Source organism: Sardina pilchardus, chromosome 3, assembly GCF_963854185.1.
Source record: "Sardina pilchardus chromosome 3, fSarPil1.1, whole genome shotgun sequence".
NCBI lineage: Eukaryota > Metazoa > Chordata > Actinopteri > Clupeiformes > Clupeidae > Sardina > Sardina pilchardus.
The window spans coordinates 39,962,024-39,989,608 of NC_084996.1; the positions used below are offsets into that span (position 1 = coordinate 39,962,024).

The 27,585-nt window shown below is 40.4% G+C and overlaps 1 protein-coding gene across 2 annotated transcripts in view; it reads left to right on the top strand.

Moving 5' to 3' along the window:
* odad4 (outer dynein arm docking complex subunit 4) overlaps window positions 1-27,585 on the top strand; it is a 74,758-nt gene that overhangs the window by 46,942 nt on the left and 231 nt on the right. For both annotated transcript variants that reach the window (XM_062533292.1, XM_062533291.1), the window contains exons 9-11: window positions 85-171; window positions 9,174-9,370; window positions 26,130-26,230. In XM_062533292.1, coding sequence (XP_062389276.1) covers window positions 85-171; window positions 9,174-9,370; window positions 26,130-26,230 — 385 coding nt within the window. The remainder of the gene's footprint in view (window positions 1-84; window positions 172-9,173; window positions 9,371-26,129; window positions 26,231-27,585) is intronic.

A 27,585-nucleotide genomic window follows, 5' to 3' on the forward strand; every position in this document is an offset into this window, starting at 1 on the left:
TACTGGAGGTGCTGTTTACCTGATTATGTGAAAGCTTAGTAAATTCTTCATACATCAGCCTCATAATGTCTGTTTTCTTTGCAGCAATTGTTTGGATCCAAAATCAAGAGCCCTAGACAACATTGGTCGTGTTTATGCTCGTATTGGTAATTTCCAAAAGGCAATAGAAGTGTAAGTATAAGTACTTAAGCTTAATTGGCACATTATATACACCTCTGTCCAATGGTATTAGAACACATGCTTAAAGTTAAATATAAAATCATCTTTTGGAAATGTATCTTAATGCCTTAAATGAAACAATGAGGAACTATTCAACCTTTAAGGACATTCATTTTCTTTGTGAATGAATAATGTATTGTAAATAAATAAATGTTTTCCTTAAAATACAGGGGGTCATAAGTATTGGAAGGCCCATGTTAAATTCCCATAGAGGATTTTTATTTTTATGTTTAAAGGCCAGTTATTTCATGGATCCAGGACACTATGCACCCTGATAAAGTCCCCTTGGCCTTTGGAATTCAAATAACCCCATTTCAACACTATACCCTTAACATACTAAGAGTTTGGCATGCTTTGTCAGTTATTAGCTGTTAGCTAATTAGCTGGTTTCATTCTCATTGAGCTCAATGCAGTTCAAACCAGCTAATTAGCTAATTTTAAGGAAAACATTTATTTATTTACAATACATTATTCATTCACAAAGAAAATTAATGTCCTTAAAGGTTGAATAGTTCCTCATTGTTTCATTTAAGGTAGTGCTGTGCGATATGGACAAAAAGTTATATCCCGATATAGGCAATTCTATACCACGATAACGATATATATCCCGATATAGAATTTCTACTTAAAATTATATATTTACATCCACACATGAATGCAAATTTTTCTTATAATTTCTAAATTTTTTTTTTTTTTAACAGTTGTGGTTGTGTACAGTAGGTGTAATTAAGTGCCTGTCACTTTAAGAAATACGTGAGAGAAAATAATGACGTTAAACCCAATAGTAAGCCTAAATGATCTAAATGCCATAGCCTAGATTGGTTAGCAACACACATTTGAGAGATGCAAGTGAGCAAATCAACTTGATATTAGCCTATACTTGTGTGTTACAATAGCATCACTTAAACTAGCAGCAATGTCTCGCTGTTAACAGTACTGCTGCGCATACCAGTGTGTGTGAGGGGGGGAAAGACGCACAGCCACAGGCTAGCTTTTAGGGGAGACCTGCCTTGCGCGCACCGCTTCTTCAGAAGAACACAGTCATTCTGAAACGTATTGTAAAGTAGGCTACATTAGGTGTTGTGACATTTTTAATTTCAGGGTATTGCAATACTTTTGTTGTATCGGTGCACCGTGCAACACTAGTCTTTATGCCGACGTCAAAACAGTTTAATTTGTTTACTATTAGCTGCCTGCGTTCATTTGCCTGGCCACCCATCCCGAGTCAGTAAATTACGTTGCCCGCTGCGAGAAGCGGCAACGCACCTGCAGTTAAATTGTCTGAGCATTCACAGCCACACACGTTAAAATTACGATATAAACGGTAGAGGACTGTATCGTACGATAGACATTTTTCTGTCGTACAACGATATATACCGTAGTATCGCACAGCACTAATTTAAGGCATTAAGATAAATTTCCAAAAGATGATTTTATATTTAACTTTAAGCATGTGTTCTAATACTTTTGGACAGAGGTGTAAGTATAATGTGTAAATAATATGTGGAATTTATTCTAAATGCTGTGACTTTTTGCTTGAATATTTAGCCATTTAAAAAAATCATGAAGTTAAATCAAAGTATATCATATTTACAGTCTATATTGCTGTGCGTTCACGCATGCATCCATTACTCTCGCTTGAATCACTCACGATGCCATGCCACGCATAGGCTATCAAATGAAAGAGGAGAAACATAGTTTTCCATTGATACCAAAACATCGATCCTTTTGTGTTACAAAAACAGACCAAGTGACAAACAATGTCATATAGCTTATGCTACCATTACTCTTGTTTGATTTAGGCCTACTTGTGAACCCGCGATTAAAACGACATGGCACGCATACCAGATGAAAGGGGAGACACAGAGCTATCCACAGATACCAAATACAACCTTCTAGGTCATAAAACAGACGAAGTGACAGCAAAATAATAACTTAATTTAGCTCCACTTACTCCATGATTTTGTGTGGCATAATAGCCTATGTTCATTATCATGTGTTTCTCTATGGCAAGGCACGTTCATAATCCGGTTTTGAGATCCTAGCAAACTCCGGTATGGTATCCAATTCAAGACTCATATTGCATCCAAATTTGTTTGACAAATATTTAACCCCCTGAACACTGGATGTAGGCTACGGGTGATGGATCGTTTCGATTCCGATCCGCAAGGTCACAATCCGATCCGATTCTCGCTTCGATTCGATTCGATATCGATTTACTTACGGATTTCTTTGTCAACACTACTTTTTCTTGGTTATATAATGACTTGAGTGGAGCATATCCCTATATCAATGGCCTGTACTACAATACAAATGTTTCCAATAAGTGGTTATTTAGTACAATCTCCCTAATCCAATTGCTGGGTTGTCAATTTAAATTAAAATTACTTCTGCACATGAATAACTGTAACTGTTGACTGTGTGTGTGTGTGTGTGTGTGTGTGTGTGTGACCTTTAACTCATTGGCTGCCAGCCATTTTCAGTGCAGAGCGCTCCATACTGCCAGACGTTTTACAGCATTTTTACTGTTTTTCCAAGATCCACCGAACGGTGAGCTTTATGACTATGTAAACACTGAAGGTACCAAATGAAAGAGTAGACTCTCTTCTTTCACCAGGAAAAAACGGTTTGTTTCTATCATTTTCCGTTCTTTAGTAATCGTCAGTAGAACATGGGTTAGTTTTGCTAAAAACACCTGTTTTTGACCAAAAAAATGGAGAAAACTATCTTTTTGTGAAAATCAACTCTTTAACGTTAGCGTTTCAGTAGTATGTCAACCACGATTGCACTGTTATCTCGTCAGTCTCGTCAAGGTTGCTAGGGACTCTGATGGTCGCTATAGACTCTGAACAGGACGGTAGACTTAGCAAGCTAGCACAAGCAAAGTTGTTGTTAGTCTATATAGCAATATCCAATGTAAATGGATCATACCGTTCACATGTTTTCCATCCTTGATGTAAGAAGTAAGCATATTTATTCCCTGCACCGCGTGCAAACTAGATCCACTGTGGTCGATCTTCAGTGTGTTAGCTTGTTGTATGTCTCTACATGTGCACTCTGCAGGCAGATACTAATCATCCAAATGGCACTGCTTCCATCTAACGGTTCGGATCGCTAGTACAGTCTGTTTATAAGCCTGAAACTCTGCCAGATCGTTCCCAAGCCCACCCAGGAGCCCTCCCCATTGCAAATGCAATTGACGTCAATGGCAGTCAACGTATGTGTCTAAATTGACGTTTAAGAGTCATTGCATGAGAAAACCAGGCAGAGGTGGGAAGAAGGGGGTCGGCCAAATCGGCTCATACTTTGTATATGTGATAAGTATGTGGAACTATGAACAGCCATATACTTAAAACCCTCCAGCTGTTTTTTGTTATGGAGTTCTGGGACCCCTCTCAGAGACCCTCAAAAATCCAACAATTCATGGCTGAAAATGACTGAAATTGCCATTTCTACCCTGATTATCCTGATAAAGATATGAACATAAGCTTTATATTTCCATAGAGCCTAGGTAGCATAGTTTTAAAGACCAAAAGGTGCACCGAGGGGTTATCTACACCACTGAAAGCAGAATGTCCCCCCCTCTAAATTTCGGTCATTTTTAAGAAGCATTATCTCGTATTCGCAGTGGCTTTGGTGGATGGTTTTACTGTTGCTGGAGAAAGGAACATCTACTGATTCAAAAACAATTGTCGTCTAATTGGGCCACACATAATGTGTGCCGTGCCAGGAGGGTCTTTAGCAGAATTTGTCGTGTTTTGGCCTATGATAAACCATATTCAGATCCCCATCACATGGCCATACCATGGCATTACATCACAAACAGATTTAATGCCAGATGTTTGCGATGTAATGGCATGGTATGGCCACTCGGTGACGATCTGAATAGTCTAGTTTCAAATGTATGACAACCAAGAGCATCAATGCATGCAGAGTTCTGCACTCTTTGAGTGCTTTTCTAGTTAATTAAAGCTTTCTTTAACAATTTGTCATACAGTGACACAAAAACTGATCATAAATTACCCTATAGTGAGATATTATTACCTGGTTCATTATACTCCAAAATTCGAAAAAATACCGGAAAGACCCTCCTGGCACGGCGCACATTATGTGTGGCCCAATTAGACGACCATTGTTTTTGAATCAGAAGATGTTCCTCTGTCCAGCAACAGTAAAACCATCCACCAAAGCCACTGCGAATGTGAGATAATGCCTCCTAAAAATGACCAATTTTAGAGGGATGAAAATTCTGTTTTCAGTGGTGCAGATAACCCCCTAGTGCACCTTTTGGTCTTTAAAACTATTCTACCTAAGCTCTATGGAAACATAAAGCTCGTGTTCATATCTTTATCAGGATAATCAGGGTAGATATGGCAATTTCATCCAGGAATTGTTGGATTTTTGAGGGTCTCTGAGACGGGTCCCAGAACTCCATAACAAAAAACAGCTGGAGGGTTTTAAGTATATGGCTGTTCATAGTTCCACATACTTATCACATATACAAAGTATGAGCCGATTTGGCCGACCCCCTTCTTCCCACCTCCTGCTTGTTCTGCCTGGTTTTCTCGTGCCATGACTCTTAAAGACGTCAATGGCAGTGAATGAGTTAATCACCCTTTATGCCCGTTTGCTTTTCTCATACTCAGATATAGGCAACCCTAGAGCCTAAATCAGAGCCTAGTTTAGATATATTTAATTTAATACTTGTATATTAATTGATACACATTTACACTTGTAGGCTATAGGCTTCTATCTTGTCATAGCCTACTAGAATGAGCATTAGGCTACGTGGCTGAAAAGCAGTAACTTCCAACCTATTTCCAACTGCTGCATCTGCTTTGCTCTGATTGAAGTTTGATTACATAACTTTACGTGACTCTCAGCAGGATATGTTTTCCGCCTCACTTATGGATACAATGTTTAAATCACACATTTCAGCCTATCACTGAAACAGAAGTTGCGCTATCGCTGTCTGTTTATTTAATTTCAATTTGCGTCATCGCGCCAGTCAAGGCGTCAATAATTTAATACAAAACGGAAAATGGAAGGGGATGGACAGGATTAGCTAACAGATCTGTGATGCTCGCTTATAGTTCTTGAAGCTTTTCTTTTGTCCGAGCTCAATACTGTCTGCAGTTTTCGAGCGGTCAGATCCGACGTCTATCATTCACTGCCACTGAGCAGAGCATACCACACGTTTAAAGCACTGCCTGCGAGCTAGCAACCGCGGCCGCGGGAGAGAGACGGTGAGCGAGGGGCAAACACACACACACACTAGCTAAAACTCCTATGCCAGCGTGGTGCATGGATAAGTGGTTTCGGAGATTTGTGGTATTTGCATTTATTTTATCCAGTTCCTCTCTATCTTCGTAACTTTTTTAACCGAAGTGTTTCCAAACGTCAACCTTTAGGCCAGAAGGTGATTTTGACGGGGCAGCTTCAGCCATGCTTGGTTTGCTCTGCCTTAGGTTTCGATTTCGCCGGTGTCACGTTTTTATAGGTCTCCTTGCGCGGTCGCGCAAAGTAGTGCCGAGACATTAGTGCCTAGCTGACTGGAAAAGATCGATCCGCAAATTTTGAATCGATGTCGTATTTTTTGAACGAGAATCGATATTGAATCGTGAATCGATTTTTTGAACCCAGCCCTAGTCACGCCTGTGCCCTGATCCGAGCGACAGAAAACGATCAAGGCCTTTTCAATTAGATAACAGGGAAATAAACCATAGCCTAACATATTGTAAGTCAAATAGCTACTAGGCTAGTAATTTCCACCACGTCTGTTCTTGAATCAATTTACCTGTTGAAATGTAGATTAGACGATGGGCAGTGCTTGAAGTGGGCCGGAACACAGTGGAACGCAGTTCCGGAACTTCTGTATTTTCGTCTTTTGGGTTCCGCCACTTTTTTCTGCGTTCCGGTACTTACTGAAACTGATCCGACGCAGCGACAGTGGCCCAAGAATAGACAATATCACAAGACCAATAAAAGACTACATTACCCACGAGCCACGACAGTGCAGTGCACTATCACAGTGTATATCAACCGGTACCGGGCCGCAAGAAGATTACCATCGGGCCGCTGGCCGACTCTACCTTCTTCGAGAGACGCACCATGTGGCCGCACCCATTCTTCTCGGTCATATTGCTGTGTGATATTTGTCTCGCACAGAAATAACAGGCATATCATATGAAACTGCAGAACCTGATCCTTCCAATGGCGCTAGCTGCTAGTTTCTATGATGAACGGTTCGAGAGATAATTAGCGTTGAAAATTACAGTTACATACAAAAATGAATGTCACATTCAGTTCTGCGTCATACCCATTCGTCTCTGTGAAATATCTTACGATTTCCTTACTGCCCTATGGCAAACTACAAATCAAAATAAACAAGAGATCCTACTGAATCCAATGGCGTATATAATGTCTCTGTATAATTAGCGGTAATCACGAGAAATCCATTTTTGAAATCACATCAAATTTCTGCATCCCCATTTCCCCCACTTCAAAATAACTATTTTTCAGATCAGAATTTGTATTCAGACCTCTACTTGTCATATAGCCATGGCACATGCTTGATATGCCATTTCAGGACCCAAAATAGCAATAGAAAGAACACTTACAGTCACACTTACTCTCTTGTTCTGACTTTTGACCTTGAATCTCTGTTCTTGGCCAGTTGTTAATATTGTTAATTAAATCAATGTAACAAGTAGGCTACAGCCTATTTCACAGTTTTCTTCATCTGGGCCTTTAGCCCTTAAGGTTCTAGGGCCTTTAGTCCAGTCTATTATTAGGCCTACAAGTATCACACTGGTCTGGTTCATGTTGTTTTTATGGTTAAACGGTCGGAGAATTAGAGTTCCTGCACTTATTTTTTCCCACTTCAAGCGCTGGCGGTGGGTCTCTCTTCCAAACAATTTAGCCTTGGCTACCTCACGTTTTCGACTGACACTTATACAAACTACGATGGTAGAGACATGTATGGCCTTTTGAAAATTAATGAGACTTCTCATGCTCAAATGAATATTACTTTATTATTGTAAACTTATTATTACACCATTTCCTAACAGGATCTGAGCGAGCAGGCAAACCGGGTGTCGGACAGAAGTTCTCTCAAAACATCACATTGCATGCTTGCAGTCAGGACACTCCTATTGAAAACAGTGTGATTAAACAGATTTTATTCCAATGTCCGCTCGCATTGTGTCCGGTTAGGACATGGTGTTAAAGCTGCCGTTGGCAGCATTTTTTTAGTCATATTAGCTTGAACTGTCATGGGATTCTGGAGGTAGAATATTAAATAGGCTGTTGAGGAAAAATCCCGAATTCTCTAGCTCCCTCTAAAGCCTGTAATCATGCTTGCAAAAATCGAGCACTCCCTATTTTGTTTAAGCAATCACGTTAGGGGAGAGGAATCGCTACCTGTCAGTCACAGCTTGTGCACACTCTGCTATCCAGCTGCTGCTACTCTGCTGCTCACGTGCACAACCTCGTCTCCAGAGGGGGAGGGGTTTGGGGTGCCGTTTGGAGCTTGGTAGAGGTTGGGGGAGGGACCTGAAAGTTGTATCAGTTTGAATTTTCCGACTTTAGACTCGGAATTTTGAAGGCTTGCCGTCGGCAGCTTTAATTAGAAGTCCTGAAGCACCCAGCAACAAGAAAATCATTCACTCAAGCCATTTACTCTGTTTTCTCAATCTTGCAGCCCTGGTCAAACTATATGGAAGGGGTTGTTTAATAGTGAGAACTAGGCATGTCCCGATCAGATTTTTTTGCCCCCGAGTCCGAGTCCGAGTCATTTGATTATGAGTATCTGCCGATACAGAGTCCCGATCCAATACTTCTACAGTACATTGCTGCCGTGTTCTGCTTCACGCAGCAAAGTGACGTCTTGCCGCATACGTTGTATCTGTGTGGAGTTGAGACGGTCTGAGTCTGTACCACCACATAACAGCAAATACTAAGCTGTTATTTTTCTTTATTATAGATCTGATAAAAAAAGATAATGAGAATAAATATAAATATTGTAGCGCCGAGGAGAAGTTAGGAGACAGTGAGGCTTGGATGTCGTTTCAAAACTCACGGAATTGATTCCCTACTCCAGGTACAGACTAGTACACGGGCAGCAGGAGGTGTCCTCTCGAAAACAACAAGCTATAACACTATAAGTCACGTAAATCGCTCGTCAATCACTTGCTAATCACACAGCACAACTCACTCGCACGTAATTTACTTAAACTCTGATAAAACGTACTAAACGTCTTAGAACCCCTTATTCTAATCCCTCCCCTTATCAATAACTCACCTATCTGATCCCCTAAATATTCCCCTCTGGACACCTCCCCCCAATCACAACAGATCAGAACTGATTGACACTTTCTATGACACAGGAGGGAGAGGGAGACACACGCGCGCACACACGCACACACACATGCGCACAGACCGGGAAAACAGGAGACACAGGAGAAACAAACAGAGCAGTCCAACAAGGGGGCAATAGCCTCGGCGCTACAATATATATAGGCTATATATTCGATCCCTGATCGGGATGTAACGTCCCGATTACGATCGAGTCTGAAACCACGTGATCGACCCCTATTTCCGATCACGTGATCGGGACATCCCTAGTGAGAACCCTTCTCTTTTGCCACCCGGAAGAACGTTTATCGGTCTCTAAAGTTGTTGTGACGTCATAGTGAATTGTCGTATTGACATTTCCCAGACTTTTTGTGATACTTTTTTTATTAGCACCATTTACTGTATATTATTCAGACACGTAAAACAAGAGTCTGCAGCATGCGTGACAGACTATCAAATGATGTAGAGAAAACAACGAGGATGAGATTCCTTTTATGATGGTATACATACAGTAGCCTATTTTGTAATTTCATATAGTTGCAAAAGTTTGTTTTGTCTTTATCCCAATGACATGAAATGTCTGATTTTGATTGTTTTAGCTGGGAAGAGAAAGTACCATTGGTCCAGGATGGGCAAGAGAGAGCCTGGCTGTTTCATGAAATTGGACGGTGTTCTCTTGAGCTGAAACTGCATGACAAGGCACGGAACTATGGCTCCCAATCTCTCACCGCTGCCAACGAGATCAGTGATGAGAAATGGCAGATGAATGCCAATGTGCTAATAGCACAAGCTGAACGTAAGTCCGCATTTTACCACATCAATATCAATTCATGCCTATTAGTGTGCTTGAGTGTAGGCCTAGCCTGCTCTGCCAGTTCTTGTTTACAACCATTCAGAGCACAAAGTGCACATATCTCAAGTTTAAATCAAGTTTAATCGACTTTTACATAGCCAGCACCAGCTGAGGCCTTCTGTAGCCTATGTATGAAGTGTGAAGAAAAGAAAGGGTAAAAGGATCAGATAGACAAACAGACAGGTGTGTGTGTGTGTGTGTGTAAGAGAGAGAGAGACCTGGATGTCACACTAATATACAGTATGCTTACTTTACTTGATTCAATTAGAAAAAGTGGATAACTTAATCGGAATGACTATTTGAACACAATAAGGATGTGTTTCATTCAGAACTAGACTGTTTCATGTAATTGTAGCATAATATGATTTGTGTGTGCGTGTGTGTGTGTGTGTGTGTGTGTGTGTGTGTGTGTGTGTGTGTGTGTGTTCATATAATCATTACAATTGAGTAATCCACCTTGAATCAAGTAAGATACATGGGGGAAGGGAAAAGAGGGTTTGTCACATTTACTAAACCACAAAACATTGAACTAAACAAACAAATGTTTTCCTTTCAAACACAATGTTGTTATGTTGAACTGACATATTTTACCACAGCAATGAATTCATCCAACAGAATCATGTTAGATCAATGTGAAGCACTGTACTGAACAAGCAAGTACTGAACCAGTAAGGCAAATTAATGCATGCGATGCCTTGGTGTCACCATTACATTGTGCTTCCATGAGCCTTTGCGAGAACAGTTAGATAATCATGCAGCTAAAGCCTACCTTACATTGCCAGACTTTGCAAAGATTTGGAAAAGATTTTTGAAAAACTACAGTCTCAGACCCTCTCACATCTAAAGACAATTCATTGAGGTTTTAGTCACAGTCTAGTCACAGGCCAGTCTCAGATTAGGATTTTGCAAAGACTGTGGGTCACTATTTACAAGACTGCTGCTAGATTCCTTCAAATTATTTCCATCGTGCAATAGGCTACACGTCATCATTCACAGGAAATCACATGATAGCCTACTCATATCAAAGTATTTTTTTCGCGTTTCTGCAGCATTGTTTGATGTGTGACATCACTAACAGATATAGAGCTGTTCTGTCACGTAGAACAACCGACTAATAAATTATAAGAAATGAAATAACAAATAATCATAAAGGCTACAGCTGTTGCCTATTTTGCCCCTTCCTGTTTCATGTTCGCGCAAGGTTACTATTGGTTTTTAATGTTCACGTCACTATTTGCATGAGCCACGACTGAAAAGACTTCCGATAATATCAAACATGTTTGATATTGTCGTAACGGCAAAACTAGAAAAAGACTGCCTCCGACGGACTTAAAACCGCTAAGATTGGCACCTTACACTAAACGATTTAGATGACGGGAGCGCGCTGCGATTTCAGTACAACTCCCAAGATTTCCGCCCGATTTTGGAAATTTAGTCGCCGACTGTTAAAACAGACCAAAATCGTGCAATGTAAGCCAGCCTTAAAGGCTGGCTTACATTGTACGATTTTGGTCTGTTTTAGCAGTCGGCGACTACATTTCCAAAATCGGGAGTTGGGAGTTGTAATGGAATCGCGGCGCGCTCCCGTCAACTAAATCGTTTAGTGTAAGGTGCTAATCTTAGTGGTTTTAAGTCTGTCGGAGTCAGTCTTTTTCTAGTTTTGCCGTTACGACAATATCAAACATGTTTGATATTATCTGAAGTCTTTTCAGTCGTGGCTCATGCAAATAGTGACGTGAACATTAACTCATTCACTGCCATTGACGTCTTTAAACGTCAATTTAGACACATACGTGGGCTCCTGGGTGGGCTTGGGAACGATCTGGCAGAGTTTCAGGCTTGTAAACAGACTGTACTAGCGATCCGAACCGCTAGATGGCAGCAGTGCCATTTGGATGATTAGGATCTGCCTGGTGTGCACATGCAGAGACATACAACAGGCAAACACACTGAAGATCGACCACAGTGGATCTAGTTTGCACGCCATACAGGGAATAAATATGCTTACTTCTTACATCAAGGATGGAAAACACATTAACGGTATGATCCATTTACATTGGATATTGCTATAGACTAACAACAACTTTGCTAGTGCTAGCTTGAGTCTACCGTCCTGTTCAGAGTCTATAGCGACCATCAGAGTCCCTAGCAACCTTGACGAGACTGACGAGATAACAGTGCAATCGTGGTTGACATACTACTGAAACGCTAACGTTAAAGAGTTGATTTTCACAAAAAGATAGTTTTCTCCATTTTTTTGGTCAAAAACAGGTGTTTTTAGCAAAACTAACCCATGTTCTACTGACGATTACTAAAGAACGGAAAGCGATAGAAACCAACCGTTTTTTCCTGGTGAAAGAAGAGAGTCTACTCATTCATTTGGTACCTTCGGTGTTTACATAGTCATAAAGCTCACCGTTCGGTGGATCTTGGAAGAACGGTCAAAATGCTGTAAAACGTCTGGCAGTATGGAGCGCTCTGCACTGAAAATCACTGGCAGCCAATGAGTTAAAAACCAATAGTGACCTCGCTCCAACACGAAAGGGGCAAAATAGGCGACAGCTGTTCTTATATGATTATTTGTTATTTCATTTCTTATAAATTATTAGTCTAATGTGACAGAACAGCTCTATATCTGTTAGGGATGTCACACATGAAACAATGCTGCAGAAACCCAAAAAAATGACTTTGATATGAGTAGGCTATCATATGAGTTCCTGTTGATGATGACATGTAGCCTAGTGCACGATGGAAGCAATTTAAAGGAATCTAGTAGCAGTCTTGTAAATAGTGACCCACAGTCTTTGCAAAATCCTAATCTGAGACTGGCCTGTGACTAGAAGCTCAATGAATTGTCTTCAGATGTGAGAGGGTCTGAGACTGTAGTCTTTCAAAAATCTTTTCCAAATCTCTTTTCCAAATCAAATGAGTTTCACATGAGAGCATATGCAGCACTTACATGCACCAAACTTTCCAGTCTTATACCAAACTATATTTACAAGATCTTTACAGAGGGGTTTGTTGATACATTATTCCTGATCTGATATGTGACCCTGCAAGGCAAAACCAGTCGCTTTGCGCTCAATGCTATATTGAGAAAATCTACGATAAACAAACGTTCGGACTAATATGTTGAATTCCACGTTTTTGCTTAATTCGACAGTATACAGTCTACACATTCATATCGTGAACAAATTTCACAGAAAAACATACGTTTTGACTCTTAACACTAGAAGCGCCAAGCGCCGGTCATTTGACCGCTGACGCGTATTCCTAGAAGCGCCGTGGGGGTTTGACCTAGATATACCTAGAACTGCCGGGCTGCGGTCATTTGACCGCAGCGATTACAAAAAAAAAAAAATCTTTTCACTCGATTAAATTCCAGGACCCTACGTTCACGACTTTTCCTAAATACGCGTGTTTTGTCACCCAGAATTTTTACATGATCAAAAGCACACCGGTACAAGCTAGTTTAGAGCTATTTTGCGCTCACTTAGTGACAACACTATGTTGTCTCGCGTTCGGCCATTTTTGTTCAGGCTGCTATTCTCTTTTCTCACAGCAGATGTCGCAAGGATTTCCTGTCAGTCGGGCATGAGAATAATATTTTACCATAAAACATATCGTTTATATATGTGCAACATGTATTATATATGTGCTTTATTTTAATAACTATTTTTCATTTAGGCTACATGGCATAGTCTATGGAGGCGATTTACAGTGGTAAAATGCGAGTTTGTTTTGAAAACGTTGCGACAGGCCTACATGTGTAATTTTCGTCGTAGCCTATTTATGTACGTAGGGCGCGTATGCCTACGTACATTCATAGTTGTACATCTTATCTTCTATTTGTAGGCTATCTTTTAAAGCTCAGACTAATGTTTTCGCATTTTCTTACATATTTGCTGGACTGACTGAGTTACGTCAAGTCAAGGACCTATCCTAACACACTTGTTGTATAATGTCAATTGGCGCAGCGTTAACACTCCTGTCTGCAACGCCGGAGACCCGTGTTCACATCTCGGCAGGAGCGAAATGCAAAGTCTTATATCGATAGAATTTACTGATCGTTTTTCAACGTCGATGAACAATTATTTTTTGTTAATGGTTTTTAATAACAACCTATCTGAAATAAACGGATGAATCGCAATATGTTTAGGCCTACCATTAACGAAAAATAATTTCGCCAGCCAATCATTTTCTGCCGCCAACTGACAAACTTTGACAAAGCCAGTTAGACTTTTTGCATCTAAAAATAATTATATCATAGTGACACGCGAAAAAATAAACGATAGCCTAGAAACTAGAACATGTCCACGGTGTTCCGTACACTCTGCCCCCTCGGGTTCGGCGTACATGAGATTTTCCCACTGGACACACCACATCAGTATTGTGCTCGTTGCTACGACACACAGGACTCCCAGTGAGTTGACGACCAATGAAAATGACATGGGGAAAAGCAGCAAACAAAGTAGCCTGATTTTGATCTCACCTTACATAGGCTACTTTCCTAATTCCTACGTAGGGCTACTCAGACTTTTGTTAAATCGTCAGGGCCCGGTTGCACAAACACCAAAACCAAAGATTGATGATATGAACCAAATATTCTGGAACAGATGGATTTACAGCATTGAACGTGATAGGCTATTAGCTAGCCTACTGATGCGACTTCCACCGTTTCCTTTCCAGAGATTGCTGCGCTGTTCACAACGCAATGAACGCATGCAGTCTACATTGAAGTGAAACGTGCAGAACGTTGTCCAAAACAATACAATAACATTGTGTGTTGATATCTAATACAATATACACATCTGTAGACATGAAGTGGCAACTAAAGCCATTATCAGTCATGAAAACTGTGGCGGCTGCATTAAGGTTTTGGCTGAGCCAGCTAGCCAGCCAACAACTTCATTAGCCAGCCGTTCTCAAAGCAAATGGCTTCGGGGTCTATACAACACACTATCCATTGCAGCCTATTTGAAACCGATCATCCCCCTCCCCCATACACTCGTCTAGGATACTTAGGCTACAGATATTACCGAGGCATTGAGGAACTGCCTCCCCACCCCCACCCCATCTATCTGTCCCCTGCATAGACTAGGCTGTAAGCTGGCTGTTTAGGCAACCCGTGGAAGAATGCGCAATCATGTTTCATCGCATATGCGCGTTTCAGAATGTTCGAATTCGCCAGCGTGCGTGTAGTTATGTGAATCGAAAAGAATATAAATATAGCCTACTTTATTGATGCCTTGTTCAAAAGAACTTCCGTCAGGAATAGGTTAGGGATCGAACCAGCAACCCTTAGGTAATCAAGCCGAAGCTCTAACCAGTGAGCTACGACTCTGCTTATTCACCATGAGAAAATGTGTGTCTCAATGCTGAATCTCGAATTCACATAGAAGTTAGCTTAAATTGTAGAAACAATAGGCCTAGCTTTTTTTTCAGCAGACATCGCAAACATAGCCTACACATTCGCAAAACAGAGAATATCATTCACTCATTATTTTAAATTATGATACTTCTCACGCCTATGCCTGCTCAGCATAGCTCTCTCTATCTCCCTCCCTCCGATGTAGCTAGACCCTAGATCTTCTCCCTAAATGAATGAAAGTTGTTTTAGAAAGTAGCCACGGTAGCCTGTAAAATGCGGCATGAAATCCTGGCTACTGTGTAATTGAAACCAGACTATTAGGCTCTTTGTTCCAGGTGACCAGGTCCGATCATTTTCGGCAGCGCGAACATAGGCTACCTATTAAATGAATAGAAGTGAATTTGGGGAGTGAATTAGAACTAGCCACATTCACTTTTAGAGCATTTTAGTTGAAAGTCAAGTTTGCTTAAGGTTTGTTCAAGAACTCTTCCAAAGTTTTTAACAACACAAATCAACACAAATACATTAACAGATAACTCAAACGTGCTGTATGTCATAATGAAACAAACAACCACAGATTATCAACAACACGGTCTGACACGAATGACATGGCTTAGTGCAAACTGAATTTATGACCAAACGATTTCATTCGTGCACGAAGCGCCATCTTGCGATCATTATGTGTAAGTAAAAGCCTCCCAGTCTAAGGACTCAGCGGTCATTTGACCGCCTCGCCGCGCTTTAAGTAGTTCACAACAGCACGGCGCTTCTAGTAGGTCGTCAAAGCGGTCAAATGACCGGGGCGCGGCGCTTCTAGGTATAAGTGGGTCAGAACGGCGCGGCGCTTCTAGTGTTAAACCCAGTGAAGATTAAACACATTAGCAGTCATTCCCGTTATCCACGCCGCTTAAAAAGGTGAATTTCTCCTTTTCTGGCATGTCATCACAGGAGAACCATGTCGACTTTGAATGCGGTTATCTTAGCGATAGTTTTTCCAATACCCTCAATATATCATGGATGCAAACAGCGCCTTTTGGCGGATGCCGCCTTTTTCACGGCTATCAGGGGGACTTGCGTGAATCGTGCAGATCCGATGAGGTTTTTTTTTGGGGGGGGGGTTCCTATGTTCCTATGTTCCTATGAAACATAGGAAGTATACGTATGAAAAGAAAACAGTAACCAGAAAGTTGCGCACGTGAAGCCTGCGCCGATCTGCTGCTGCTGCTGAATACACGTCACAACACTAAGGATTCCATCAGTACGAGTCCGAGATAATTTTGTGCTGCGACTGTTCTTTTTGCAACACAGGTAAGGTTAACCATATCCTATTATTTGATATCTTCTAATCATATAATTTCTACCATTTGCATTGTGTAATGTTTAGGTAGTGCTATGTGTCATTTCGTCTTATAATAACTATGCCAGATTCATCTGTAATTTGCTAGCACGTTAGCGTTTAGACATTTTAGATGACTAGCAAAAATACAGTCGGAATTATTGATAAATGTAATATATATAATGTAGTAATATATTATATATTTTTTTAACCTTGTTTGTTGCGTCAGGCAGTTTAATAGTATTCCGGATAGACTAGCACTTTATTGTCTTGTAATATTTTAGTAGCAGCCGATATTCAACTCTACCCTCTTTGCAATGTGTAGCCTAACGTTAACGTTAACGTTAGGTTAGAACTTGTGCTAGTTTGAGGCTAGCGGCTTGTTCACGTCTGACGGTAAGGAGCCGCTGTTCTTGACTTTTTTGCAAATGCAACCAGAGGTGACAATTGACGAACTGAGTTATTTTCAGTAGCACCTACCACCATAAGGACAAGGAACTGATGTGCCAGTTTATAGTAACAGACCGCACTGCTGTTGATAGATTTTATCTGAGTCAACTAAAGTGCTGAATGAAGTTTTTAGCGCGCATTGAGAAAGGGGGGCAGAGTGAAGTGAACTACTTTTGCACTCTATGATACAGTAGTTAGTAGAAGGTCTTGGGTGACCATACGTCCTGGTTTTAGATGTCTGGTCGCTTTATGCTACACTATGGCTAAAATATGCAACTTTTCATTTGCAGAATGGGAGAATTTGATGAGAGCGAGGCACTTACAGTGCAGAAAGTGTATGAGGGCTGCAAAACAAGGTGGAACTGGTCTTGGTTACAGGTTGAAATTGAGATTGAGGTCAAGAGAGCCAAACACAAATTCAAAATATCAGACTTTTTCAAAAAAATTGAAAAAAAGGGACATGCTAAATGTTCTCTCTGCATGAAAGATATTAATTATGGTAACAAGGGGGTGCATGCCCTGTTGAAACACTGCCAGAATGCTATACACACAGAGAGAGTGGCCTCCATCATATCTACCCAAAGTGTGGCCCAGCTCCTCTGTCAAGACAAACCAGCCACCAGCCAAAGTCAGGTCCCCCCAGCAGACAGAATAAGGGAAAGTGTAGAGCTCCCGATTCCAATGTGTAATCGTATTGCCAATGCAGAGTGTGTGTGTGTTGAAGACTAGTTACTGGTAAACAAAATTATTAATAAGAAGTTTAATGGACATGATGAGGACAGAACACTGAAAGCAAATGATGAGATGGTAACTTTTTGTTAAACTAGAATATAATTGTATCACGTCTGAAAAATGTCAGTAGGCTACTGCAAATATAGATGAAGAAAATGAAATGAAAACTAAATGAGTAATTTATCCATTTTTCTCCTATTTTTTTTTATCTAGGCAATGGTCCTAGCAGTTATTGCTGAGCATTCTCTCCCCCTCAAAATGGCACCTGTGTTGGTTGAGCTTAGCCAATGCGTAGCTGCAGACAAGGCAGCACTAACCCAGTTGAAGCTATCCCGCACTGCAGCTTCTTATAAAATGATTTATGGTTTGGGCCAATCGTTCTCTGAGAAAACCTTCGCCAATCTGCGTTCCTACCCATTCTCTCTGAACATTGCCGAGAGTACATCTAATAGCTACAAGAAGGTCCTGTCCATGCTTGTCAGCTTTTTTAACCCAGAACTAAATGATGTTGTGGTAGAACACCTGGGTTCTCTTGAAATCATCAAAGTCAATGCAGAGAACTTGGAGAAGGTTATATGTGATTTCTTTCAGGAAAATAACATTCCCTGGTCAAACCTTGTAAGCATAATGCTTGATTCATGTAATGTGATGCGTGGAAGCAAATCAGGACTAGAGACAAGGATACGCCAGAAACACTGCCCCACTCTTCTGGATGTGGATGGGGACTCATGTCATCATGTCCACAATGCAGCAAAGACAGTCACTGCTCCATTCTCAAACTTCTTGGAGGCCCTCTTCGCAGACATCCATACAGATAATCAACGGGCATCAGATCAGGTATCTGAACTTGCATTCCTTTCTTTCTTTTTTTTATTGTTGAAATGAAAAATGTGTGTGCCTAACTGGATTATTAACTGTTTTGATTTTGCTATTAGTTTAAGATGATATGTCTTAACTTGCGGTTGGATTACTTGAAGATAATCTGTGAGTTCTTGGATGTACCTGCCACAAATCCCCAAAGATTTATCCCCCATCGCTGGCTGTCAGCATATGATGTTGGACTTAACACCAAAATAATGCTACCAGCACTAAGGAGACTTTACTTTGGATTCATGAAGAAGCAGGACCAAGATGTGTACAAGGACGTTCTACAAGACATGTACAGAGAGCATGAAGTGAGTGACCAGGCTCAAAGGAGGATTGAATTAATTCACAAGAATCTCTGCAAAAAGGGTATGTTTGTACCTACTGTATGTATGTGTGCATGTATGTAATGTAATCATGCATGATGTAACCATGTCAAAGGAGCAAAAAGCCTACCACAAATTTTAGTGCCCTGTTGTAGTAAAATTATGTAGGTTATATGTATTATCTGCATATGAGAGAACATCCATAGCTGCTGTATCAGTAAAAGCACAAGAACTACTATTACTGTTATTACTGTTATAATCTGTGCAACATCTAAACCATACCATTGGTATGTTGCACCATCTTTAAATCTGTATGTCCTGTTACCTATACATTATTTTATGTCTTTTTGAAGCAATGACAAATGATTTGCATCTTAGTGTCTGGGTGTTCTCCCAATTTTGAAAGAGTATGTCATGGTCTTTCAAGTGAGTATTTTCCTATAGCCTACAGTAATGCAACAAATCAACACAACAACGTCAACTTATATTTATAGAAAAACAGCAAGTTCAGTGTGATCTAAAATACTTTTCTTATGTTCATTAAAGGGAAGCAAAACTCTGGTGCACAAGCTGCATGACAAGCAGCTTGAGGTGTTTGTCAACTTTTTGGCCTGTTTCATAAAGCCTGAGCACCTGAAGATGTCACAAGTCAAATTGCTGGAATTGGATTTGGCCCAAAAGAAACTTCACTCGCAGATTTACCTTGGGAAAGTGGCAGAAGACCTGGTTGCAGCCCACCCAAAGCATCCAGTTAGTTTTTTTTAATGAACCTTCACCTTATTTTTGAATAATTCCCTAGGGCATGCTGCTACCTACAGGTTAAAAATTGAAAAGCTTAATCATGAATTCATCATATTGGACAAATATATGCATTGTAGTCCTCCATTTCACTTCATGGGCCGATTTGAACATTTACATCTAGTGTTTATATCTTGTACATCTTAATGTTATTTTGATTAATTGCTTAGAAGAAATGGACATTTTCCAATTCAGTGATGTTTTTATGTCCTGCATGATGCTAGCATCCATGTTTAAATACATAAATATGTAATCACCCATTTCATATCATGGACTGATTTGAACATTTATTTAATGGTGGTTAGGTCAGAATCCATTACAAATCTTGTCATTGTACTGCAACATGAAATTGCCGATATAAATGTGTGTTTTTTTATGTTATGTGTTGCAGGTAATCTTGGATTTTATTGTAAAGGTTACCAAGGCATACATCAACTGTGGCAAATACATGCAGAAGGGGCCATTCACAAGCTGTTATTCAGCTTAAGGAGTTGGCTAGCATCATGAAGCACTTGGTGCCCACAGAGAGTGACCCCAGCATGGAGATCCTAAGGTACAATGTGGACCCCAACCTGGCAAACTATGAAGACAAAGATGACATGACATTGTGAAGTGGTGGGCCCATGTCATAAGTCTGGGAAAGTATCCAGCCCTCACGCAGATCATCAGAGGTGCCCTCTCAATCTTCCATGGGCCACTAGTAGAGTCCTCCTTCAGCCTCATGGGTGATGTGATTGACAAGAAAAGTGGCAACATGATCCCTACCTTTAATGCTGTGCAAACAGTGAAATACACCCTAAGGTCAAGGGGGAGGACAGGCATCACCATGTTCAAGAGGGAAGATGTGAAACTTGGGCCAGTGGACAAAACTGTCTGCCGCATCATCATGGTTGCAGCAAAAAAGGATAAATCCTTCAGAGAGAGGAAAGTTGTGGAAAGGAAGAAGAGACAGGCAGATTATGGCTGTAGAGCTTCCTGTGGAAGTGCTGAGAAGGCCAAGACCACTGCTCAAGCAGAAGAAAGGCAGGCATGGCTGAGACATGTGGCAAAGCAGAAAAATTCAGCTAGATACAAGGCCCTGGAGACATTGGAGATAGCAAGGAAGAAGAAACAGTAGAGCTGGAGAGCTGGAAGAAGTGTACAGGACTGTACTGAAGGAACTGGCACAATAGTCTAATAAATTCAATTTTGAAATAAAATTGACATTCAATTTTCCAGCATTGTCTCAGTGTTCTGTACTTTTAGGAAATTCCAACATTTTCATATAGAACTTTGTGTGTGTGTATAGGGTGAGCCCTGAATGGCAGAGGTTGGTGGCAATGTAATTATATGATATTTGCTGTGGGGTCGCGGGCTTCGATAATCTCACTCCTTTTTGACCATACCTCTGTTTGCATCCCTGACATGGTTGGAAAGCTTAGTTTATGGCCGTTCATGTGAGCACAATGACTTAATTTTTGTACATTTTACCAAAGCGACTGGTTTCGCCTTGCAGGGTCACATGACTTGTTCTTTAAAACATGGCAAAAAAAAAAGTTTTTTTCAAGGCTATTGACAATATATTCTGATTTACAGGACAATAAGGTACAAGAGGTAGATATCCATAAAACCCTCCGTAAAATATATGCAAATGAGTGCATATTAAATTAGATAATAGATCAGATAAATAAATATATTAGATAAATAAATCTAGATAGATCATTTGCATATTTATACGTTAAATTACAGTTATGTTGCATTTTTTTTCAATTGTTTACACATAATTTTTAAAACCGGGTTCTTTTTTTAAAATATAAACGCAATTATCCAAACACCACATCTAATTTGCATAATTGGTACATTGTTTCCAAAATGACACACCTCAGTCAAAACATACACATATTTGTGAAAATGCTATTAGTTGTCATTTCACCAACAGAGTCCTCAATTATCAGACACTATTGCAGCCAGTTTCACATGGTTGTGATAAATGCAAAACACATTTATAAAAAAAATTAAAAAATTTAGGATATAGCATGTGCTAGATTTTTGGCCAGACATTGTGTAAGGGATAATTTAGATGTAAAAAAAAATAGTGACAAACCCACAACATGTATGGTGAGACAAAATATAACGTGGTGCATTTCCAAGTAGGTAAGAGGGATAACTATATTGTGTGGTGCAGTAATATCCTCACTCTTGCACTTTCAGTTTCACTTTGGAGTGAGGATATTACTGCGCAGAGTCTAAGTGCTCCCAATATTATTCCGCCATATAGTTATCTCTTTTACCTGCTTGGAAATGCACCACGTTTTATTTTGTCTCACCATACTTGGTCGTGTGACTACTCGTGTAACTGTATTTTAATAGGGAAAACATGGAGGTGTTTGGTCACTTCTAACTTCATCTCTGTTTGGATCCTAATGAATGCATTGGGTTAGCTAAGTGCTATCAAAGTTGCACCGCACGCCAGAGCCAGTGAGTGCACGCATTGAAACGTGAGAGGTATGTACAGTGGGAGTTGGTTGACATTGGCCGCTTTCACGTGAGATTCTCATGAGACCTCACGCGTGAATCACATGCATTTTATTTATTTTTCCCAAGTGAAGCTGCAATGACCCAAACAACCACAAGGTGGCACTTGTAAGCAGGGTTAGGAATGTCGACATTTACCACCAAACAAACCAAAAGTGAATTAAATCCCGAAGCAAGCTGAACATCTTTTCTGCTTTTAATAGCCTAGCAGTCTCACGATAAAACTTGTTATTGTTTATGAAGGTGTCTTCTGTTAGCCCATTTTATGAAGATGCATCTGGCAGTTTCATTTAGGTTTGTTTTGCTGTCACTAATGGTTTCATGAGGTCACGAGGCCAGTTTCCACTAAATTCCACATATGTCCAAAGCACAACTTGTGTTCTCGTTTTTGGGTCAATTCATACATTTTATTTCAAATGTGTGGATAGGCTGATGGTACGCTTGTTTTTATGCTGGCAACAAAACAAAATGGTTCTAAATGCGGGAAACAATTAAAAATAAAATGTCCCATTTTCCGACGCACCACAAACCTCTTGCCTATGTATACATTAGGCTATATGTTTATTTGAAATGTAAGCTGGCTGTTGTCAAATTTTCTAAAATAAAATAGGCCTACAGGAGAAACTATATGGTTTATGCTCTCTTATGCTGTTTCATTCCGAACCGAAAGCGAAGGAGGGAGAATGAATTACGAACGTTTCACTTTTGCATAAATAATTCCTGAACGGTTTTGATCAGGCAGGAAACAATTACAAATAAAATGTCCCATTTTCCGACGCACCACACACATCCTGTCTATTTAAATATTCTATTATTTGGGCCTATTATAAAAGTTAGGACTTTTTCGTTAGAAAACAATTTCATTTGAATTATGGACTGCCTTTGAATTAAGTTTGATCGGACTTTCAGTTCACAGAAGAAAGTTTCAAGACGCTAAGAAACACATGTTTGCCCCGTAGCATTAACGGTGACTTCATTTATTTCAAAAGGATGCATCTCAGTTGTTAGATTTGCACATAACATGTTTGCATATAGGCTAGTCTTCTTTTTCTCGACTCTGCTCGGTTATGGGTCAAGAAAAGATATTTTTAATGATATCATATTCGGGTCATGTTTGGTCGGGTCGGTAAAAAAAAATATGCCTTTAATTTTTTTGTAATTTATAGGCCTATCGTACATAATTGTCTTTAGAAGAGAAAAACATAATTTGCAGCATTCTCACTGAAACGCGATTCTATTCCCCACATTTTGTCACGAACATGTAGAAATGCACTTGTTGTTTCTGCGTAGACAGACCCTCGGCTACACTTGACATTCAGTTGTGTTCTGTTCTCAGAGCATAGGCCTATGCTTTCTTTGTCTATGATCTGCAACTTTTTTCTCTAACTGCTGGCCTCCTCGACAGAAAATTCGGCTACTGAGCAGCGAAGTTGCCGATGCGATGCGTGCTTCTCAAGTCTGATCATTTGCAGCAAGATCGAATGGTGGAACCATGGACTTAAAGAAAAATAAACTAAAAGTTTCCCCAATCAGGAAATATTTCTTAATTTAATGCCATCAAGGCATATAGCCTACAATTGGTATGAGCATGCAATGTGCGTCCTTGCGCAACTTATAAAGTGGCTCGTTGGAAAGCCGTACGTCTGCTCTTTCGTGCAATAAAGGTTTCATCTCGCTGCAATTTATAATCGCGGAGCAATGACGCACTCAATCGGGCTGGGTTTTGGTTTTGATTTTTGTTTTGGTCCATTGATGAAGACGTTAATAAAGAGTTTCTTAATAGTAATACTGTAATATTCTATGCCTGCATTTCATGCTTGGGAGCCTCAACGCATTCATGTGAGGAACGGCTGAAACAGAATTTGTAGGCCTATAGGAAAATCTTTTGGCTAATTATGTTCAATGTTGAGACAAATAGCCTAATTTTTGGATGAATGCTGACACGGAACAAAAAAAGGTAGACTAAATGCATGTTTCCCAAATTCTGTGCAATCACTAGGCTATATATAATTAGGCCTAGGCTATATTGTTTTACATGCATGTGAGATACCAGTTTTGCGTAGCTCAATGACGCTACGACTAAGTTAGACTAATTTTTACAATAAGCGGGTCGGGAAGTGGGTCGGGTACAGTAGGCTATTTCAATAATTATTTGTTGCGGTCCGAGTTGCGGTCGAGTTAGTTGTAAACGGCGGGGCGGGGCGGGCCGTTCAGACACGTACCCGCGCATCACTGGTGGGCATCAACTTTTTTGATGAATTGATAAACATTTAAAAAGTGGTGGGGACAAAAAAGTTCGTCATAAAAAGTGGTGGAGACATGTATGCCACCCGGTCCCCGGCGAAAATGATGCTGCTGTTTCCGAAAGCCGAGGCTCACTGTTGTAGGCTCACTGTTGCAGACGCACACTCAACAAAAGATTGCTAATGATGTGTAAAACTGCTCTTGGGGGGGTGGGGGATTTTTTAATTCGTGTTCTAAGGCACAGAGGTCAGCTCACAGAGGGGGGATGGTACAGTTCGCTTCCAACACTTAATGGCTCTCACCCAGTGCTGCTGCTGCCCATTTCGGAGCCCTATTAGAATCGCTTTGTGGTAGCCATCTGAATGGAATGCCTTAATCGGCACGGCATAGATGCTTGGAAAACGACTCAAAAGTCAAAGACTAGACTAGACTAATCGTTATAATAATTATAAATAATGTTTCAAATCACTTGATCGCAGATGTAACAGAACCCTCACCAATTTGAGTTGACAATGGGAACCAATCTTGCAAAGTTCATGCTCGTCTTTTTGTTAGCACAGAAACGTCACGCGAGATCTCACACGGAAGCTTTGCGTGATAATCACGGAGTTTCCTTCATGAGGAGCTGGTGTTCATAACAGTCTTCTTTTATAAACGTCGGGTTCGTGAACCAAGTTATTGGTGCTTCAATTTATGTGTAGACACCTAGAGCAAGTTGCTGACGAGGTTTGCCGCTGTTTTGAGCAATGTTAGTGGTTTAAAAATGTGACTTTGTCTGCCCTTAGTCCCTTCCGACAATAGTTGCCGTGCTTCCGTGTGAGATCTCGCGTGACGTTTCTGTGCTTCAGATTTGGACTGTAGCTGCTGCCTGTGCTAGCTCTGTACTGCGTGATGAACGAAAATTACTTCCTCCACGGCTTAGTTGATGTATTTTCATTCAGAAAATAGCTTTATTTTCATTTTCCGCCAAACTTACGCTTTAACTCATTGGGTGCCAGCTATTTTCAGTGCAGAGCGCTCCATACTGCCAGACATTTTACAGCATTTTGACTGTTTTTCCAAGATCCACCGAACGGTGAGCTTTATGACTATGTAAACACTGAAGGTACCATATGAACGAGTAGACTCTCTTCTTTCACCAGAAAAAAACGGTTTGTTTCTATCGTTTTCCGTTCTTAGTAATCGTCAGTAGAACATGGGTTAGTTTTGCTAAAAACACCTGTTTTTGACCAAAAAATGGAGAAAACAATCTTTTTGTGAAAATCAACCTTTTAACGTTAGCGTTTCAGTAGTATATCAACCACGATTGCACTGTTATCTCGTCAGTCTCGTCAAGGTTGCTAGGGACTCTGATGGTCGCTATAGACTCTGAACAGGACAGTAGACTTAGCAAGCTAGCACTAGCAAAGTTGTTGTTAGTCTATAGCAATATCCAATGTGGATATTACCGTTCACGTGTTTTCCATCCTTGATGTAAGAAGTAAGCATATTTATTCCCTGCACCGCGTGCAAACTAGATCCACTGTGGTCGATCTTCAGTGTGTTAGCTTGTTGTATGTCTCTACATGACGTCAATGGCAGTGAATGAGTTAATTAAGGGAGGAATAACGTAGTTTAATATGAAAAAACGGTGAAGTGTTCCTTTAAGGGCTTATGTTTTGGTTGGGTATGTTGCTGATCAGATCATAAATGGCCACAACAACAAAGAGGACTGACTGAAGAATTTATAGGTATTTGTTGGTTTTTGTGGGTGTCAAGGGCTTGCGGTTTTGTCTGGTTATGTTGCTGATCATAAACATCATTTCTGATCATAAATGGCCAGAGCAATGGGGAGGAATGACCAAAGAACCCATCATGAGTGTGGTGCGAGTGGGTTGCCAGATGCCCCTGTTCAGCCTTTTAGAGTTGATGTGGGCCTAATTCAATGAAACACCCAGGAATGAAATGTATTATTGTTGTTGTTATTATTATTAGAATTATTATTAGCAAGGTAAGTGTAATATACATTCATTCCATTCTCTCCTGTACTCTCTTAATAAAACCATAATTGTTTTTATTCTGTTGCAGTGAAACTGAGCAACTATGAATCTTGTGTCTCTCATTTTGAGATAGCACTTGATATAGCAAAATTGCTGCAGGATGGCCCAGCCAGAGATGCAATACATAAGGTATGAATCCATCAAATATGAGGTTCATCTACAAGGGGTGTGCAATATTGTTGGTAATGATAATTAGATGATATTTTGTATCCTTAAAACATGTATCAATATTCAATATTAATCTTGGTAATAGTGTGGTTCACCACTTATGAGTAATTTCAATCAATCAACAGCTCAAAAACATATTTTAGGTTGCAGTTACACTTTAAATTCGCCGGTGAAGCAAGAAGTCACGTGACAACTTAAAGGAACCATATGTAGGATTTTGGCCAAAACGATAATTTCCAATTACCATGAAATTAAGCGCACATGCACGAGCATAAAGCCCGGCGCCCACCGGACACGCCGTTCAGCAGTGTGGGCTTGACGCGCAGGATTTTAGAACAGTTTTCTATCCCTGTGCGGCTGCTGCGTGGCAGGCGTTTCCAGTGGGCTTTGCTTAGAAAAGCGCCACGTTTTTTGTATCATTAACCCAATCTCAGTTAAAACCAAAGCTTGAAACTAAGTACATGTGTGTGATGGCAAAGTCTGTGTTGCACAAGGCAGGCTGTCAAAAGCTTGTCATAGGGGAAAAGGAGAAGGCTCCGTTTTCACACAGTGTATATATATCGCATACCCCTATCATCTACATCAGTGGTTCCCAACCTGGAAAACAACGACCAATGATCACCAAATTTCTCTCTTATATTACTTCTCATAAGCACATAAAACTCTCAAAATATCTAATCCAAATTCCAATCATTATGGACGTTCCCACTGAGCAAAAACTGGTCCAAAATATGTCCAGAAGACGTGGTCGCCGAACTCTAGAAGACGTCTTCAGACTAGCCAGAATGAACGTTTTTAAGACGTATTTCCTGGACGTTGAATAGATGTGTTATAGGGGTGATATAGGCGTTGCTTGAAGACGTCTGAAAGACTTAATTAGACATCCAGAAGACGTCCTCAGAGAAGCCAGAATGGCAGAACGTCTATTTGCAACTCATTTTGGCTGTCTATAGACGTCCCGAATGGGATCAGGCTGGACTATTGTCCCAATGTCATTTATTAACTGATTCTGGCTGTCAAATAGACGTCCAGATTATGACCTCGCCGAACGATTATTTGCAACTAATGTTGGTTGTCTATAGACGTCCTGAACCGGGTCAGGCTGGACTATTGTCCCAGTGTCATTTATCAACTAATTTTGACTGTAAAATAGACGTCCATAGACGTTGCTTGCTCCGTGGGTTATCTTAATTTTCACGTTAAGCTTTTTCATGTTAAGAGTTTTAGAATGTCCCGGCAGTGGGAACGTCCATAATGATTGGAATTTGGACATGTGTATGTGGGTAGGAGTTTGGGTAGGGGACCCTGGCTTGTCT